The sequence below is a fragment of the Palaemon carinicauda genome, chromosome 29, assembly GCF_036898095.1.
Source record: "Palaemon carinicauda isolate YSFRI2023 chromosome 29, ASM3689809v2, whole genome shotgun sequence".
In the NCBI taxonomy this organism is placed as follows: domain Eukaryota; kingdom Metazoa; phylum Arthropoda; class Malacostraca; order Decapoda; family Palaemonidae; genus Palaemon; species Palaemon carinicauda.
Window position 1 is genome coordinate 93,847,190 of NC_090753.1, and position 20,754 is coordinate 93,867,943.

The window sequence follows — 20,754 nt, forward strand, 5'->3', positions numbered from 1 at the left end:
TATATATATATATATATATATATATATATATATATATATATATATATATATGTGTGTGTGTGTGTGTGTGTGTGTGTGTGTGTGTGTGTGCGCGTGTGTGTGTGCGCTCCAATATACATTATCTATCCGCATAAACAAAGGTAACTTGTCTTGTTTATACTCTGATGACAAAGGGTCCAGTTCCGGAAAAAAAATATTTGAATCACATTTAATTACTGATAATATTGGGTAAGCGATAATTTTTGATGGGGGAATGGATGGATGATTTGTAAAATAAATAATATCTGCTTGAAACATACATATAACGTGTATCTCTAGTTTATACAGTATAAACATTAATGTTGTTACTGTTCGTAAAATATTTTATTTTTCCTTGTTTCCTTTCCTCACTGGGCTATTTTCCATGTTGGAACCTCCGGGCTTATAGAATCCTTCTTTTTTCAACTAGGGTTGTAGCCTAGCTAATAATAATAATAATAATAATAATAATAATAATAATAATAATAATAATAATTATAATAATAATAATAATAATAATAATAATAATGCATATCTAAGTTCATTCAGCATAACTTTTACGTGAGAAATATGTTTGCAATAGCTAAAATTTATCCTTTCACATATAATAACTTAATACAGCCATTAAAAAAGAAAGAAAGAAAAAAACCCAAGAAATTGTACATTTAATATACATACCGCTAGAGTTATGGGGTCCTTTGACTGGTCAGACAGTACTGCATTGGATCCTTCTCTCTGGTTACGGTTCATTTCCCCTTTGCCTACATATACACTGAATAATCTGGCCTATATATATATATATATATATATATATATATGTATATATATATATATATATATATATATATATATATATATATATATATATATATATACACACACATATATATATATATATACACACATATATATATATATATATATATATATATATATATATATATATATATATATATATATATATTCCTCTATCCTCATACACCTAACAGGACTGTGATTACCAAACAATTCTTCTACTCTCAAGAGGTTAACTACTGCACTGTAATTGTTCAGTGGATATTTTCCACTTGGTAAGGGTAGATGAGACTCTTTAGCAATGGTATGCAGCTCTTCTAGTAGGACACACCAAAATCAAACCATTGTTCTCTAGTCTTGGATAGTGCCATAGCCTCTGTACCATGGCCTTCCACTGTTTTGGATTAGAGTTCTCTTGTTTGAGGGTACATTTGGACACGCTGTTCTATCTTATTTCTCTTCCTCTTATTTTGTAGAAAGTTTTATAGCTTATATTGGAAATATTTATTTGAATATTGTTACTGTTCTTAAAATATTCTATTTTTCCTTGTTTCCTTTCCTCACCAGGCTTTTTCCCTGTTGGAGCTCCTGGATGTAGCCTAGCAAGTAGGCCTAATAATAATAATAATAATAATAATAATAATAATAATAATAATAATAATAATAATGCATATATACGGTCATTCAGCATAACTTTTGCGTGAGAATTAGTTTTTTAATAGCAAAAATTTATTCTTTCACATATATTTATTTAATACAGCCATATGAATGTAAAAAATCAAACAATTGTACATTTAATATGCATACTGTAAATACATTTTGTATATAAAATCACCATCAAGTGAAAAAAGAGACACAATACTCTCCCATATTGCCCCCCAAAAACGCCGTTTTCATAGACATCTCGGTATCCAAGTCTCACTGAATAAGTAACAACAAAGATATCGCTGTCACAAGATAATTTTTTTTTGTCATTAAGTAATTTTTTTGCGATGTGATTTATCACCTTCAAGATGGATAAATTAACCATTATATCAGGAGCTTTGTTTTTAGCTGCCGATGTCTTTGCCGTTGTCAGTCTGGCCATGCCAGATTGGATAGTGTCAGATATTGGAGGTAAATGGTTGGACCCCATAGTAGTCTGGTGCAATTAGGGGTCAGTTGTGATTTATTCGAAATTTTTAATTTATTAAAGATGTTAATTGCAGTTTTAAGAGCCTTTGTAGTTGGTGGGGAATTATCTGGGTCTGTAATTGAAATGTGCGTAAATATGTAGTAAAATATGTCTGTTGAAACTAAAAAGTGTTTCTGGTGTATTTATAGGTATTTTGAAGTGTTCTGATGCAAATAATTGGGGAAAATCATAATTTTTGTCAATTGTAAACATTTAGAATTCCAAAAATTTTGACAGATAAACCATATTTTAAAAGGGTAACAAACTCAAGAATACCTCCTAACTTAAGGTTCCCCACCTAACCTAACCTAGGAGCCATATCCTTACCTACTTACCCAATGAGGGGATGGGGTGTATGTATGATAGCGGCCACCTGTATGTATGATGATGGCGAAGAATACAGCAGTGTAAGGGGGGTTTCCCCATTAGGTAAGTAGGTAAGGACTCGGCTTGTAGGTTAGGTTAGGGGGAAAGTTTAGTTTAGTTGGTTTCCGTATTTTATGCTCTATGGAGGAATGGCCTCTTATATACAAAGGCTCTGAGGGGATATACCTCCCTTCAGCCCCCCCACCCCCACACCTCATTCTGTCTTATCCTTTACTTACTGTAAGACTTAAGTCTTGACCCTGTTTGTCTCTCAACCAGCTTCACGTCTGAAAAGGTAACACTAAATCCTATTTTGTAAATCATAAAACCTGGGGTAGCAGCAGTAGGGGATTCAGCATTATGAAGCTTCATCTGTGGTGGATAATATGGGAGGTTGGGCTGTGGCACCCTAGCAGTACCAGCTGAACTCGGCTGAGTCCCTTGTTAGGCTGGAGGAACGTAGAGAGTAGTCCCCTTTTCGTTTTGTTTCTTTGTTGATGTCGGCTACCCCCCAAAATTGGGGGAAGTGCCTTTGGTATATGGATATATGGATGGATAAAACCTGCTTCATAATATCGTACTACAGACAAAGGTAAACAACATTTTCCACATAAAGAAAATACATACACATCCAATATTATTTAACAAAGTACAGTACTCACAATTCTGTTGAATCTAAATCCATATACAGTGGAATCTCTACATACGATCTTATTTCGTTCCTGGACCTGCTTCGTATGTTAAAACAATCGTATGTTGGAGCAAATATTCCCATAAGAATACACTGTAATTTTCAATATTAAACTTACCCGATAATCATGTAGCTGTCAACTCCGTTGCCCGACAGAATTCTATGGAGGGATACGCCAGCTATCACAATACTAGAAGGGGGTGTATTTACCAGCGCCACCTGTGGCCAGGTACTCAAGTACTTCTTGTTGACACCTCCTCAATTATTCCTCTGTCGTGCTTCCGGCAAGACGTTCTGGGATACGCTATATGTTCTTGGAGTATTTTCACGACTTTGGTGAAGTATTTCTCTTTGATTTCGGCTGTCGCTTTACTGGAAACTCCTATATTAGCTTAGTTAGCTTTTGGAATTAATTTGATTAATTATGGTGACGAGAGAGTATGAACTCTCGTTCACCTTTCAATGGCCGACCCTTCCCTTAGACGGAAGTGTTGGTGTCTAAGAGAGTATAGACTCTCTTTCTTAATTTTGCTTAACAAAAGTTATAGATTTATTTTATATCTCTCCGCCTCTTATAGGCCTCTTCGATTAACTTCCTTTTATTATAAACTCATTAAAATTAATTTTTATATTTGTTTATATTCGACCTTCCTAATAGTAGGCGGTCTTTTACCGAAGTTAATAAACTTTGAGCCCGTCATTTCGGTTTTACCTGTTAACATATTATGCTATTTCCGCCACAGAGTTTGAAAGATTTTCTTTGACAGTCTCGTACTGTTTTCAAAGTTGAACTAACGTTTTGTTTTGTCTCTGCAGTTGTTGACGTTCAGAACGTTCAACTTGCACTCTATCGTTACGATAGAGAAAGAATGTTCACGGTTTCACGTTGCAGTAAGAGTAACCGTGTCTAGCGTTTTGTTCATTCTTTCTTAACTTAATGGTTTTGATCCTAATAAAGGAACTTTTCAGTTTTTTCCTTTAACAATAATATGTTTTAACGATATATATGATTGGGCTCTTCTCTCAGGTTCTAAGTCAAGAGAGAGAGAGAGAGAGAGAGAGAGATAGAGACGGAGGGAGAAAGAGGATAAACGTTTCATTCAAGCCTGCCAGGCGTACGAGTAACGTTGTTATCGTTTTTGCTCTTCTCCCTAGTCTCTTTAGGGGAAGAAACTAAACGTTTCTAGAGTGATCTAGTGTTTAGTCTCTTTCCAACCACTGAATTATCTTTCATTAGATTTTTCTGTTACATTGTTATTCTGTTTTCGCAATTACTAACTTTGAGAAAGGATAGAATTGCGTATTTCAGGTACAAACCACTTAAAGTTTCGAGTTCAGTGAAATAAGTGCAAACAGAAATCAAAGTGATAAGTGATTAGTGCGTGAGGGTACTTTTGTGCGCGCCAGTCGTCCTCCCAGTCCGGGACCTCTTGCAAGCTCCCAAGCCCAGGGGAGAAGCAATGTCGAAGGGCATAAGGGTTCAGCAGGCCTTGATCGGCGCACAGAAGTATTCTCGGTGGTTGTGGGCGTGTCTTACCGAGACCGTCACTCCCACCCGCAGACGATTGAGCCCTTATTTTGCTCGTCTGCAGAAGAGATTAGGGGAGAAAATAAAGGCAGAGTAACGCTGGTCTCAGGTCTCAAGACCTCTTAAACGTTAAGTCCAGACCTATGCCAGACGTACGAAGTTAAAGTTCACAACCCGAATGCAGTCATTGGGTTAGCTCTGACTCTCCTCAGTCATCAGTTGATTACACTCCGCCTAAGAGGAGTAAGGTTCTGCCACAACAGATCTCTGCTGTTAAGGCTTTACCTCAGCAGAACTTAGTGTCTGCCGACCCCAAGTTAACTCTACTGCAGTCCATACAGTCACAACTTTCGGTCTTGATGCGTGAGTGTCGGGCTGAGAGTGTTGCGCCTCCGCCTCCGCCTACACTCCCCCCCCGCCTATGATCGCTCCGCCTGATCACAGTACCACCTGCCAGGCGTACGATGTTGTGAACTCTTCTACAGTCCATGCAAGCACAGCTTTCGGACTTGATGCGTGAGTGTCGGGCTGAGAGTGTTGCTCCTCCGCCTCCACCTACACTCCCTCCACCTACACTCGCTCCGCCTGATCACAGTACCATCTGCCAGGCGTACGATGTTGTGGACTCTACTACAGTCCATGCAAGCACAGCTTTCGGACTTGATGCGTGAGTGTCGGGCTGAGAGTGTTGCTCCTCCGCCTCCGCCTACACTCCCTCCACCTACACTCGCTCCGCCTGATCGCAGTACCACCTGCCAGCAGTTCCACCTGCCAGGCGTACGATGTTGAGCCACGTGCTGAGTTTGCTGTTCCCTGTGGTGTTCAGCCTCCACCTTCCTTAAGGCAACCTTTACATTGGGATCAGGAGGATTATACCTCTCTTCCTCCGCCTCCACTTGCTGCTCCACCAGTGATGCAACACTCGGTTGAGGTACAACAACCTCTCCCGTCCATGAGTCAGTCTCCTCAGCTCTCGCTGCAGCGAGCTCAACCCTCCACAAGGCAAGCACCACAACACCTTAGCCTTGCGCCTCAGGAGCCTCAGCTTGCGAGACATTTACCTTGTTCTGCGCAGCCTCTTCCTCATCGCGCTCCGCTCACACCACAGGAACTGGAACTTGCTACTCCGCTTCCGCCAACCGCTCAGCAAGCGCAACCCTTGGGTTCAACCACTCATGCTAGGAGTCAGCCTCCTCCACCCATGCGCCTTCCTTCTGCTTGTCTTTTATTCAGCCTTTGCAGACTGAGCCTCAGGTGTTCCCTCATCGGAGTCTTGAAGAGGAAACCACAACTATTGTTGTTCCAGCTCGTTCTGACTCTGCTGTTCAGCATACCTTACCTCATTTTCATACCATGGTTTAAACCCCATGCAAGCATGCATAAAGCACTCTAGCACTGGTCATGGAATTTCTGAGAAATGTTAAACGCCATGCACACGCTCTGCTTTCCTTACAGCAGGCTCTGCTTACAGCAGGCTCTGCTTACTACATGCTCAGCATACAGCATGCTCTGCATTCAGCATGCTCTGCATACAACATGCTCTGCATACAGCATGCTCTGCATTCAGCATGCTCTGCATACAACATGCTCTACATACAGCATGCTCTGCATACAGCATACTCTGCATACATCATGCTCTGCATACCTTACCGCATGCTTCTCAACACATCTTGGGTTGTTGCCAACTCACTAGACTGTCAAGCAGTTTCATAACGTTGCCTTCTAGTCTGCTGCTTTTGCACCAGTGAACCCTCACTCAGAGAACTTAGCTTTTCTAGGATAAGGTCCCTGTAGATGAGAAAGTTCTTTTCTCCCTCCTTCTGATATTCCCTTGAGGACTCTGTCATTTGGAGGGAGCCTTTAGCTGCATAACCCCTTATGGACTTTTATTTAAGCATAACATGCTTACAGGGAAGGTAATGGTTCCACTTCAGCCGCTAATCCCGTCTGTTACCACACCTGCTCCCATAGACCTTGAGCTGTGTTGCATGACATGCAGTCCAAGCTTAGTCCTTGTTAGAGGATTTTTTGTTTACGGAGTCAATGTGTCACGGGGAAGACGTTCAACAACCAACAGAAGGGACTTGTTGTGACGCAGTGCGGCAACCTCAGCAACCCGTTAAGGAGTTGTCTGTACGACCCAGACAGTCTAGACAGATTCGGGTTGTCACTGTACTTCCTCGCTTGCCCATGATTGACAGTTTACAGACTGTGCAGCAGTATCATGATCTTGTGTCCGGCTCCGTCAGACGACTGGCTTTTAAGAGCTCCCACAAGTCGTCGCTGTCTGGAGATTTTCAATGGACTATGGATCTGACCAAGGAACTGGGCCTCCTGGTCAATTTTGAGGAGTCTCAGCTCGTTCCATCCCAGACCATTGTCTCCTTGGGTATGGATCTTCAGAGTCGAGCTTTTCGGACTTGTCCGTCGGCCCCAAGGATCTTCCAAGCCCTAGAATGCATCCAGAGCATGCTGAGAAGGAACCGATGCTTAGTCAGGCAGTGGATGAGTCTAACAGGGACACTTTCATCGCTGGCCCTGTTCATCGAGTTAGGGAAACTCCACCTCCGCCCCCTTCAGTATCATCTAGCTGCTCACTGGATAAAGGACATGACACTAGAGAAGGGCTCAGTTCCTGTTTCCGAAGAGATGAGGTCTACTCTAACGTGGTGGAAGAACAGCATTCTTCTCAAGGAAGGTCTACCATTGGCTGTTCAGACCCCCGACCACCGTCTCTTCTCGGACGCATCGGACACGGGCTGGGGTGCGACACTGGACGGACAGGAATGCTCGGGAACATGGAATCAGGAGCAAAGGACACTTCACATCTATTGCAAGGAGTTGTTGGCAGTTCATCTGGCCTTGATAAACTTCAAGTCCCTCCAGCTTAACAAGGTGGTGGAGGTGAACTCCGACTACACCACAGCCTTGGCTTACATCTCCAAGCAGGGAGGGACTCATTCGAGGAAGTTGTTCGAGATCGCAAGGGACCTCCTCATTTGGTCAAAAGATCGAAAGCTCACGCTGGTAACGAGGCTCATTCAGGGCGATATGAATGTCATGGCAGATCGCCTCAGCCGGAAGGGTCAGGTCTTCCCCACAGAGTGGACCCTTCACAAGAATGTTTGCAGCAGACTTTGGGCCCTGTGGGGTCAGCCAACCATAGATCTATTCGCTACCTCGATGACCAAGAAGCTCCTCTTGTATTGTTCTCCGATTCCAGACCCAGCAGCAGTTCGCGTGGATGCCTTTCTGCTGGATTGGTCCCATCTCGACCTGTATGCATTCCCGCCGTTCAAGATTGTCAACAGGGTACTTCAGAAGTTCGCCTCTCACAAAGGGACACGGCTGACGTTGGTTGCTCCCCTCTGGCCCGCGAGAGAATGGTTCACCGAGGTACTGCAATGGCTGGTCGACGTTCCCAGGACTCTTCCTCCTAGAGTGGACCTTCTGCGTCAACCTCACGTAAAGAAGGTACACCCAAACCTCCACGCTCTTCGTCTGACTGCCTTCAGACTATCGAAAGACTCTCAAGAGCTAGAGGCTTTTCGAAGGAGGCAGCCAGAGCGATTGCCAGAGCAAGGACGACATCCACTCTCAGAGTCTATCAGTCTTAATGGGAAGTCTTCCGAAGCTGGTGCAAGGCCAATGCAGTTTCCTCAACCAGTACCACTGTAACCCAGATTGCTGACTTCCTGTTACATCTAAGGAACGTAAGATCCCTATCAGCTCCTACGATCAAGGGTTACAGAAGTATGTTGGCAGCGGTTTTCCGCCACAGAGGCTTGGATCTTTCCTCCAACAAAGATCTACAGGACCTCCTTAGGTCTTTTGAGACCCCAAAGGAACGTCGGTTGTCCACTCCAGGCTGGAATCTAGACGTGGTCCTAAGGTTCCTAATGTCATCAGGATTTGAACCGCTCCAATCAGCCTCTTTTAAGGACCTCACATTAAAAACTCTTTTCCTCGTGTGCTTAGCAACAGGTAAAAGAGTAAGTGAGATCCACGCCTTCAGCAGGAACATAGGTTTCACATCTGAAACGGCTACATGTTCCTTGCAGCTCGGTTTTTTGGCTAAAAACGAGCTTCCTTCCCGTCCTTGGCCTAAGTCGTTCGAGATCCCAAGCCTGTCCAACATGGTGGGGAACGAACTGGAGAGAGTACTTTGCCTAGTTAGAGCTCTTAAGTACTATCTTAGAAGGTCAAAACCATTACGAGGACAATCAGAAGCCTTATGGTGTGCTATCAAGAAGCCTTCTCTACCAATGTCTAAGAACTCAGTTTCTTACTACATCAGGCTTCTGATTAGAGAAGCAAATTCTCATCTGAAGGAAGAAGACCTTGCTTTGCTGAAGGTAAGGACACATGAAGTGAGAGCTGTGGCTACTTCAGTGGCCTTCAAACAGAACCGTTCTCTGCAGAGTGTTATGGATGCAACCTATTGGAGAAGCAAGTCAGTGTTCGCATCATTCTATCTCAAAGATGTCCAGTCTCTTTACGAGTACTGCTACACCCTGGGTCCATTCGTAGCAACGAATGCAGTAGTAGGCGAGGGCTCAGCCACTACATTCCCATAATCCCATAACTTTTTAACCTTTCTCTTGAATACTTTTTATGGGTTGTACGGTCGGCTAAGAAGCCTTCCACATCCTTGTTGATTTGGCGGGTGGTCAATTCTTTCTTGAGAAGCGCCAAGGTTAAAGGTTGTGATGAGGTCCTTTAGTATGGGTTGCAGCCCTGTATACTTTAGCACCTTTGAGTTGATTCAGCCTCCCAAGAGGAACGCTGCGCTCAGTAAGGAAGACGATCTTATTAAAGGCAGAGTAACGGTTCAAGTCGACTTCCTTACCAGGTACTTATTATTTCATTGTTATTGTGGATAACTGATTATATGAAATACGGGATACTTAGCTATCCTTTAGTCTTGTACACTGGTTTTTCACCCACCCCCCTGGGTGTGAATCAGCTACATGATTATCGGGTAAGTTTAATATTGAAAAATGTTATTTTTATTAATAAAATAAATTTTTGAATATACTTACCCGATAATCATGATTTAATCGACCCTCCCTTCCTCCCCATAGAGAACCAGTGGACCGAGGAATAATTGAGGAGGTGTCAACAAGAAGTACTTGAGTACCTGGCCACAGGTGGCGCTGGTAAATACACCCCCTTCTAGTATTGTGATAGCTGGCGTATCCCTCCATAGAATTCTGTCGGGCAACGGAGTTGACAGCTACATGATTATCGGGTAAGTATATTCAAAAATTTATTTTATTAATAAAAATAACATTTTGTATAATTTGTTCTACATCCCGAAAATCTTTGATAACTCCTTAATAAATTACTACACATAATTACACATAACAATAATTCAATTGCATTATATAAGAGAGATGTAAACAAGAATAATTTTAAAGAAATAATAAATAAAAAAGAGGTTTTTTATTGTCACTTTACCCTAGAGACAGGCCAGCGCAAGTGTAGGATTTGCCACGCAGGAAGAGACGGACGGTCGGCGAGGAGGTAGAGATGGTGACTGTGATAACGTACCATAACTTACTCTAACTTACACTACGTGAACTTTAACCTAACTTAGCTTATTTATGTTTTTTTAATTTTTATATTTTCTAAAATTTTTTTCTTTTTGATATTTAATTTTCATCACTTACATATGACACTTCTTTGTAATAAAAGAATACTGAGAGAGAGAGAGAGAGAGAGAGAGAGAGAGAGAGAGAGAGAGAGAGAGAGAGAGAGATGTTTATTGTCGAGCATGCAATAAAACAAGCTGAATGAGTGAATATTTTAAAATAAGTTTTAAAAAGTAATCATTAATATTTCTCTCTCTCTCTCTCTCTCTCTCTCTCTCTCTCTCTCTCTCTCTCTCTCTCTCTCTCTCTCTCTCTCTCTCTCTCTCTCTCTCTCTCTCATTAAAGACCAGATAAACTCACAAGATTTGCCTACCTTCAAATAGGATCCAATGTACTACTGTCTGGCCAGTCAAAAGACCCCATAACTCTCTAGTGGTAGTATCTCAACGGGTGGCTGTTGCCCAGGCCAACCTACTACCTATAAAAAAGAAGATGGAAAGAAAATAAAGAAGAAAACTAAGGAGGTGCCGATGGAAAGGCAAATCCCTCCGCCCAGCATCTGAACTGAACTGTACATTTGGACACGAGTCCCTGACATGCCTTGCTCCGAAGAAGTGTACTTGTCACAGCCTTACTTCACGGTGCATAACCAAACAGATAGTGTTGGGAGAGATGGCACAGGTGGTGGGCAAAGCTAAACATAGGAACTCGCCTTGTATGGTTGTGGCTGGGTACACTTCTTCAGAGAGAGAGGTTTATTAAGAATTCTTGTGTCCAACTTGACTTAGATCACCATGTTTGTATTTATCATTGGGGAAGAGGATATTCTTCCCCTGCACCCCCCCCCACCCCCCTGTGCTAACAGTGAAAAACAATCAATAAATACATTTTTAATTATGTCTGAATTTTGAGCCTTTAATATTAAGCTGATAGTTAACAATTAATGGTGACCATAAGTACCTTATGTATTTGATCAATATGTCTGAGCAAAGATCTGGCAGTAATTTTAGTTTGTTCCGACACAAATACTCACCGAGAACTACTTTTCTTTGGAGTCACTTGTGATCTCTCAATCTCGACCAAGATTTTCCCGCCGTTACCCCCCCTTACCCCGCTCTATATAGGTTTACCCCCGCCGCCAGAGAATGCGCCTTGAGGGCAGGATTAGGGCAGGTCACTGCCTCTCTGGGTCTGCATCATCATTAAGTTTCTTGGTCGTGAGCTGTAAACATCTCGCTCTCTCGATCCTTTGGCGCGTTTGTGTTCCACGTGTTTCCAGTGTGGGGACTTGTGTTTTTCTTGCGTAGTGCGTTATTCGCAAGTGTTACAGTGCGTTCTCCCTGTGTATATCCCAGTGTACTTATAACTCGCTAGTGTTGGCCCTTTCGTGTGCGAACGATGGAGCATGTGCGTCGTTGCCCTGGTCCTAGAGCCGGAAAGTCGTGTGGGGCTTTCCTCTCTAAACCAGAAGTAGACCCTCACTCCCTTTGTTCCACGTGTAGGGGGAAAGTTTGCTCCACCGCGGACACGTGTCCGGAGTGCGTAAGCTGGGATGATATACAGTGGGTACGGTACGGTACCAAAAAGAAGAAGTCTTCTAAGCGTTCCCCCAGAAAAGTTAGTGGCGTTTCTTCGTTACCGTCGGCCAGTGATCGGTCCGACGAAGCCTCGGCTTCTCCGTCTCCTTCGCAGAGGAGAGGGCAGCAAGCCCCCAGTGTTGGGATTAGTCATAGCGTTCTTCCCAGTGAACCCAGTGTGAGGGAAGAACCAAGGGCAGGCCCCTCTAGAGATAACGGAGGGTCCGGTAGTGCTTCTGGTGAATCAGGCCTCGTGGCAGGGGACCACGCGTCCTCAGAAGACCCCGTATGGGGCAGTGTTGTTATTTCAGAGTCTCCCCCGCCCTCGTGGGCCGGTGCGTCGGGCTCTCCCCCGCCAGAGGACAGCCACGCTAGAGTTCGCCGCCCGAGTAGCGATGCCTTCGGGTGGAAGTTGCCGAAAACACCGGGGAGGTCACCGCTAAGAATGGACGTGACCCTGGACCCCTGGCCCCCTGGCATAGATAGAGTGGACTCAGTGCCGACGATCTCCACAGCGGTCCCCGAAGACTTCCTCCAACATCCAATCTCGGACGTCCGACGGCGAAGAGCTTCCCCCACGCATCACGCGGGCAGCCGTTACACGAGGAACGTGGCGCCCTCGGACTCGTCAGAGATAGATTCATCCTCCGGGGTAGAAGTCAGGGAGAAACGGCGCGGGAAGAGGGAGCGGTCCGAAAGCGATCGTTCCCGCTCCAGGTCAAGGTCGCGACATAGCAGGAAGCGCCCCCGCTCCCACTCCCGTAAGTATAGGAGAGATGCCTCTCCCGGCGGCGCTTGGGTCTACGTCCCTTCAGGAGAGTCCAAGAGGCTCCACTCTCCAGACTCTCGTTCCAGTGAACGAGCGTCTAGGCTGCCGCTCCCTACGCACAGCCTAGAACCGCTCGACCTGCCACGCAGGAAAGACCTCGCTCAGAAGCATAAGTCCTTGAGGCCTCCGGTTCACCCCGCCCAGCGGGGGGAAACGCGCTTCTTTGAAGGCAGCCTGACCGAACCATCCCAGCTGGTGCGGTCATCGAGCAAGAAGGATCGGTTCCCGTTGTCGGGTCAGCCCACCGGGACCGTGACTTCGGCTTCCAGAGCCTTTGGGCAACCGAGGGCCCTCCCTGAGCCGGTGGCACCCGCCTTGCAGCGAGATCCACCCTCCTACGGAGCTCCCTACGGTTACGGGTCGGCCTCCCTGGACCCAAGAGGAGGACGACCGGTCTACCGTTCAAGCAACCCGGCACCCCCACGCCAGGCCGAGGCCTCGGCTGACGGAGGCGAAGCTCCCCCGTCGGAGGACTCCGCATACAGAAGGGTGGTGGGTCTCATCAGGAGGCTCCATGGGATCGCAGAACCCTCGGCACCTAAGGTGAATTCCTGGAGGTCAAGCCTCCTGAGATTCACACATCACGACGCCCTTCCGAAGTCCTCCCTGGCCCTTCCTCTTGCCCCAGACCTAGTACTGGGACAAGAGTACATAGATAACTTGGTGGCCAGCAATGCGGAAGCCCCAAGTCCCAGAGTGCCTCGAAACTGCTCCAGGGCGTCAAGACACAAGGGAAGGTTTACATTCCTGAAGGGCGGCGCCCAGGCCCCTGTAAAGTGGACCCGGCCTTAGACATCCTGGGACAGGGCGGCTCGGACGAAAGGGCCTCTTCAGCCCCGGTTTCCTTCTCGCCTACAGAAGCCGCCATGATGGAGGAGATGTCGAGGGACCTGGTGAACGTCTCCTCATGGCTGGACTGGTGGGCCTCCACGTTGGTGAACGTACAAGCCTCCATCGACCCCGAAGATCCAGAGCAGCAGAGTCTCCTGACGGACCTTCTCACCTCCGGGGGGAAAACTCTCAAGTTTCTGGCGTATCAAGTGCTCGCCTTGACGGCCAACTGGGTACTTAGGAAACGTGACACAGTTCTCTCTAAGTTGTCAAAGAAGATCCCGGACAGGGAGGCCCGAGCTGTGCGTAGCCTACCCTTGGGCGGTGAGTCTCTGTTCCCTTTAAAGGAACTGGAAGTTCTAATGGAGAAGGTGTCCAAGAAGAGAGAGGCCAACGTCCCCAGACAAGCGTCTTCTAGAAGGCCGCCATACAGGAGATCAGCCTCGGATAGCGCCGTGACTCCTCAGGCCGCCCCCGGCTCTTCGAGGAGGGACGCCCCTTCCTCTTCCTGGACAACAACTCCGCAGCCCTCCCGCAGAGGAGCACCAGCTTCTGCCAGCTCCTTCAGGTCGGGTTACTCCGCCTCGAAGAGAGGCAGATCAGGCCGCCCCTCTAGGAGAAGGTAGAGGGAGAGGCCCCCTACTCCCGCCCAAGCCTCGGGTTGGGGGATGCCTCAGACCTCATTGGCAAGCATGGAAAACACAAGGGGCGGATCCTTAGACGGTGTCCGTCCTGAAAGAAGGCTACATGCTCCCCTTCATAGCGGACCCACCCCCTCTTATTCCAGCCAGCCAGACAGAATGGTTGGCCCCCAGGGACCCGATGAAAAGGGCCACCCTTCAAGGAGAGATTTCCTCCATGTTAGAGAAGGGGGCCATGGAAGAAGTCCTTCTCCCAGGCCCGGGCTTCTACAGCCGCCTGTTCCTGGTAGAGAAAGCAACGGGGGGGTGGAGACCCGTGATAGACCTGTCGGCCCTCAACAAGTTCGTCAAGAAGACGGACTTCAAGATGGACACCCCAAAATCCGTCCTGATGTCCTTGAGGGAGAAAGATTACATGATGACGGTCGACCTCAAGGACGCATACTTCCAGATCCCTGTCCACCCGTCGAGTCGGAAGTTCCTCCGGGTAAAATGGGGTTCCCAGATCCTGCAGTTCAAGACCCTTTGCTTCGGCCTGTCGACGGCCCCTCAAGTGTTCACGAGGGTCTTCGCGACAGTCTCAGTGTGGGCTCACGAATGAGGTATCCGTCTCATCAGATACCTAGACGACTGGTTGCTCCTTTCCAACTCAAAGGCCCTCTTGGAGGAGCAAGGGAGAAACCTCCTCCAGTTCTGCAGGAATCTGGGAATTATAATCAATCTGGAAAAATCGAACTTAACGCCATCCAACAGAATGGGATACTTTGGGATGACGTTGGACACCGTGCAGGGGAAGGTCTTCCCCTCGGAAGACAGGATACGGAACCTCAATCACATCATTCAGCCGTTCCTGTCAGAACATTTCAGGAGGGCGAAAGACTGGCAGAGACTGATAGGTCACCTGGTCTCATTAGAGAAACTGGTTCCCCAAGGGAAGATGCGGCTCAGACCCGTGCAATGGAACCTCAAGAGCTTCTGGTCCCAGACAGGCGCTCAGAGGGCGTTGATTCCTATCCTTCCAGACACGAGAACAGCCCTAGAATGGTGGCACTGCCAGTCGAACTCCCTCAAGGGGATGCCCCTCGGGTCCTGTCCCCCCGAGTACCTCCTGTTCACAGACGCCTCCAACCTAGGGTGGGGAGCCCACCTTCGGGAGGAGACAGCAAGCGGTACCTGGTCGGAGAGCGAAAAGCATCTCCACATCAACGTCCTAGAGCTAAAAGCAGTCCAGAAGGCATGTCTGCACTTTGCAAGTCGGTTAAGGGGAAACACCGTGGCGTTAATGTGCGACAACGCCACGGTGGTAGCCTACATAAAGAAGCAAGGGGGCATGAGATCGAAGGAACTGTGCGACCTCACCATAAACATCCTGCATTGGGCGGACGAGCAGCAGGTGGTACTGCTAGCAAGGTTCATCCCGGGAAGAGAAATGTGCTAGCCGACGGCCTCAGCAGAATGGGTCAGATAGTGGGGACAGAGTGGTCCCTACACCCGGAAGTAGCCAGACTCATCATTCAACGCTGGGGCTCCCCGGTGATGGACCTCTTTGCAACAAAGCTCAACGCCAAACTACCGGTCTATTGCTCCCCGGTACCAGACCAAAGAGCAGCCCTAGAAGACGCCTTCCAGCACAAGTGGGACAACTTGGACGTGTACGCTTTCCCCCCCCCTTCACGCTGATAAGGCAGGTACTCAACAGAGTAAGAGCCTCCCAAAACCTAAGGATGACTTTGGTAGCGCCCTGGTGGCCGGAGAGAGAGTGGTTCGCGGATCTAAAAGACCTGGCGAGCCAACCACCTTGGCCTCTGCCCGCCAGGTCAGACCTGCTGCGTCAACCTCACTTCCTCAAGTTCCACGACAACCCTCTCTCTCTTCGCCTTCACGCCTGGAGACTATCGAGCGGCTCTTGAAGAAGGAGGGGTACTCCTCCTCCACAGCTAAGAGGATGTCCCCATACCTAAGAAAATCCTCTACCGTGGTATACCAGGCGAAGTGGGCCGCCTTTACGAAGTGGTGCTCGGAGAAACACATTAGACCTCTTAAAGCTTCGGTCCCGGACATAGCTGAGTTTCTCGTGTACCTTAGGGATGAAGTAGGGATGTCAATCCCAGCCATTAAAGGAGTACGAGCAGCCTTAGGCCAAGTCTTCCTCCTGAAAGGCATCGACCTGGGGACCTCGAGACACATAGCGATGCTGATTAGGAGTTTCGAGCAGTCCTGCCCTCCTCAAGCTAGGAGAGTGCCCAGATGGGACCTGGCCAAGGTCCTGAAAATGCTAAGTCGTCCTCCCTTTGAACCCCTCAAAGATATCGGGGACAAAGACCTCACCCTCAAGACCGTCTTCTTGCTAGCCTTGGCTTCGGCTAAGAGAGTGGGCGAGATCCATGGTCTGTCTTACGACGTTGCGCACTCCAAAGGGTGGAAGGAAGTGTCCTTCAGGTTCGTACCCTCCTTTGTGGCGAAGACTCAGAACCCAGCAGTCTGGGACCCGAAGTTTGAAGGTTTCTCAATTCCGGCCATTCCCAAGACAGGCAATACAGAAGACTTGAAGTTATGCCCAGTAAGGACGCTCAGAAAGTACCTGGAAAGGACGGCTCATCTCCGACCAGGTGCCAAGAACCTCTTCGTCTCCACAGGTGTTAATAAGAAACAAGTCTCCAAGAACACCATTTCCTTCTGGCTGAGACAAGTCATCGCTAGAACCTATGAAGAGGATAAAATGGCAGTGCCAGGCACTCCCCGCCCCCATGACATCAGGGGCCTGAGCACCTCCTTGGCCTTTGAGAGAAACATGGCGGTGGGACAGATCCTACAAGCTGGCACTTGGTCGCACCAGTCGACCTTTACTGCCCACTACCTCAAGGATTATTCAAGGAAATCCTTGGACGGATTCTCCATTGGGACAGTCATCGCCGCCCTCCAATCTGTGTAGCGGTAGGCTAAAAGATGTCCCCAACGGGGAATAAATTCTTCGCTACTTCATCAGGAGAAAATCAACAGAAGAAATTTAAGAGGTGAGTCTTGGATAATAGCGTAAGGTTCCGCAGTTACCCTCTCTCCGCTCTCTGATAGGCCCCGCATTCCATAGCCCTCTAGGCACTATGTGCCGAGCCAAGTGGCAGAATGGCACTCCCGCCTTCTAAAGTATAAGTCTCCAAAGAAAAGTAGTTCTCGGTGAGTATTTGTGTCGGAACAAATCAAAAATTTTAAATAATTTTTATTTTTCCTAACATACTCACCGAGAACTACTTTTCGGGTAATGGCCCTCCCTTCCGTCCCCGAGTGCCATCCTTCCATTGCCAAGTTGGGCTAAAACGACAAACTTAATGATGATGCTGACCCAGAGAGGCAGTGACCTGCCCTAATCCTGCCCTCAGGGCGCATTCTCTGGCGGCTGGGGTAAACCTATATAGAGCGGGGTAAGGGGGGGTAACGGCGGGAAAATCTTGGTCGAGATTGAGAGATCACAAGTGACTCCAAAGAAAAGTAGTTCTCGGTGAGTATGTTAGGAAAAATAAAAATTATTTAAAATTTTTGATGTTTTGGAAGCATTGTAAACATTAAAGGTGCTATCTGAGCAAAGATCTGACAGTAGTAGTAATAATAATAATAATAATAATGATGTATTTCTGTATTTTGCAGGTGACACACGGCTTGGATTGCTGTGGACATGTGAGACATTGTATAATAGATCTCAGGTTAGTTTTCTGCTTTTATTATGAATGGCTTACATTCACTGTTATATTATATACTGTTCTCTTGAATTTTATGATTTTTTCCATGCTAAATGGAATGCATTTATATCTTAAGTTGTTTTTGACTTGAGGAGCTTTTTGATAAGAATAGGAATATTTTTTTTAAGTGTTTGAATTTATGAGAGGTAAAAAGATGAACCATAGAACAATTTACGGTTTTATTATAGTTACGGACGAGGAAAACTTTCTTACTAAGGTTTCCCAGCCCTCTCCTAAATATTTAAGAGTTGCAAGCTGATGTTTATTTGTAACAGGCTAGAATCCTAGATTTAGGTGTCCAGTGTCTGTCTCCTTGGAAACTCTTTTCCAGTTATCCATTCACCTTAGTTGTATGATGTATTTCGACAATGAAGAATTGGACTTAAGTGTACTGTCTGTTCTATATCGGAATGTATACAGATGGGTATAAAGGCAACATTTCTTGTTATATGTAGTTTTTAATTGCTGGCTTCTGAGAGTCGATGAAAAGGTGTGATATTGGATGTAGAGGGTCCTGAACTTACAAACAAAATTCTAACTGGAATCATAAAACAATATTATATAATTTAATGCAGTAAGCAAGAAGACATTTGAATGTGAAAAGGGACTATTTCTTGACTGTTGCAGCTGAAAATTGTAGGCATGTGAGTTAGGTGAAGCCTACCCTAGTGCAGAATTTGAAAAAAATTTGACTTACAAATGGCTTCTTGGAACCTGTTAAGTTTGTAAGTTGCGGACTTTTTATGTTTTTAATTCAATAGTTATTATTATTATTACTTGCTAAGCCACAACCCTAGTTGGAAAAGCAGGATGCTATAAGCCCAAGGGCTCCAACATGGAAAATAGCCCAGTGAAGAAAGGAAATAAGGAAAAACTACAAGAGAAGTTTAAGAACAACAATAACATTAAATAAATTTTTCATATATAACTATAAATATAGATGTCCAGAATTGAAAGTAATGTAAGGAAAGTGTAATTTAACTTGGTTTTCTTTCTTTTTCTTTTAGGTGTGTTATGCACCGTCTCTGGGCGGTGCATGGCTTGTCACTTTGGGTTGTGTCGTGGTGGGATGCGTCTGCGTCACGGCAACGATCGTACTTCTGGCGTTATCGCATTGCCGCATCAGCGTACATGTAATGACCTATGCTCGATGGGTTGGATTCACTGCAAGTAAGTACTTTATTATGTTTGGATTTGAGTATGAAAAACCTTATGACAGGATGCAATCTTGAAATAAATTGTCCTCAGTATATACATTGTGCTAAATTGATACCTTTTAATCATATTATATGTAATACATTATATGGGGATACTGTACTAATCACTATTAAAGCATTGCAAATTATTTTTTAAGTATCATACAGCTTAGTGATGATTAAATTCTGTAAAGAAAACTAATACATTTTTTGCTCACTCTGGTAAGAATGATAAAGATGGTGACATAGTAACAGTCTACCTTCGCAATTTTGTAATCAGTCTTTGTGTATACAGTTGCAAGTAAATGGGAACAATTTTGGCTCAATCCATATTAAGATTTTAATTTCCTGTTTTTGATTGTGTGGCAAGAGTTGTAATTGTATAAAAGTTGTAGAGGTACAGGGAATCAGGTCAAATTTATTATTACAGTAGTACAGTACTATAGCTGTTCATTGATAATCAAAAAATTATAATTTAACATATTTTTTCTAAAAATTTTAAGAGAGTATTTTTATGCAAACAAGATGACAAAGAATATTGTGAAGCATTTTGAATTATTGTTAACAAAATAACCTTGTAAGTTTGGTCTTAAGTACAAGTGTATATTTAATCTTCACAGTGGTGCTGTTCTGTCTAGCTGCAGTCGTTTTTCCCATGGGATTCTACGTGGAGGAGATTGGTGGTGAACCCTATCAGCTTCCCAACAGTTTTCAGGTAAAGACTCAAAGGTTTTCGATTGTGAAATAACGATTTCTATCGGACATTGGTCCTAGGATACTTTTACTATGGTCTGCTCAACTTATTACTGCCATTTGTTCAGTAAAGTTAGCCCTGCTATTGCATTTAAGCACCTGCAGATAAGGAATTCCATGGATGACAGGAAACCCCACACCATATGCATATTATATTTTTTTCAATATTAATCTTACCCGATAATCATGTAGCTGTCAACTCCGTTGCCCGACAGAATTCTACGGAAGGGATACGCCAGCGATCACTATACTAGAAGGGGGTGTACTCACCAGCGCCACCTGTGGCCAGGTACTGCAGTACTTCTTGTTGACACCACCTCAATTTTTCCTCTGTCGTGCTTCCGGCAAGACCTACATGGATACGCTTATAATTTTGGAGTCTTGTTCACGGTTTTTGGTGAAGTATTGCTCTAAGATTTCAGCTTTCGCTATACTGGAAACTTGTCTATTAGCTTAGATAGCTTTTATATTGATTTGATTAATGGTTAACGATCTTTTGCTTTAATTGGAATCCCCCTTGACTGTTCTTTGATTCAAGATGTCTGACCTTTCTCAAGCTCCTCCCCAAAGACGATGTAGGACTTGTATTAGGCGTATTCCGAAGGCCTCGGTTGATCCTCACACCGTTTGTTCCGACTGTAGGGGAAAATCCTGTCAGTTGGAAGATCGATGTGAGGAATGCGCCGGACTTTCGGAACTTGATTTTGTTCGATTCCTCAAGTATACCACTAAGTTAGAGAGAGAGAGAGTTAGGAGGAGTTCGGCTCGCTCTTCGCTTTTTTCCTCACCCCATGATCCTCAACCTTTTCCTCCCCCTGTAGTGGCTACCCCCGATCCTACTTTTTGTGCTCAGCCTGATATGTCTGATGTTTTGCGTGCCATTCAGGCTTTAGGTGATAAAGTGGAGTCGGTAGTGAGTGACCACAAGTTCCTCTTGGCAGACGTCAAGGAACTTAAAGTGAAAAGTGCAGTGGGAAGTGGTAGTGCCAGTGCTGTGCCGAGTGCTAGTGTCAGTGTCAGTGTTGTG

The 20,754-nt window shown here is 45.5% G+C and overlaps 1 protein-coding gene across 1 annotated transcript in view; it reads left to right on the top strand.

The window, feature by feature from the left end:
* The first annotated feature begins 1,723 nt into the window (after positions 1-1,723).
* LOC137622362 (uncharacterized protein C16orf52 homolog A) overlaps positions 1,724-20,754 on the top strand; it is a 31,469-nt gene continuing 12,438 nt past the window's right edge. The window contains exons 1-4 of the mRNA XM_068352954.1: positions 1,724-1,929; positions 17,687-17,742; positions 18,786-18,948; positions 19,595-19,689. Coding sequence (XP_068209055.1) covers positions 1,827-1,929; positions 17,687-17,742; positions 18,786-18,948; positions 19,595-19,689 — 417 coding nt within the window. The 5' untranslated portion in view covers positions 1,724-1,826. The remainder of the gene's footprint in view (positions 1,930-17,686; positions 17,743-18,785; positions 18,949-19,594; positions 19,690-20,754) is intronic.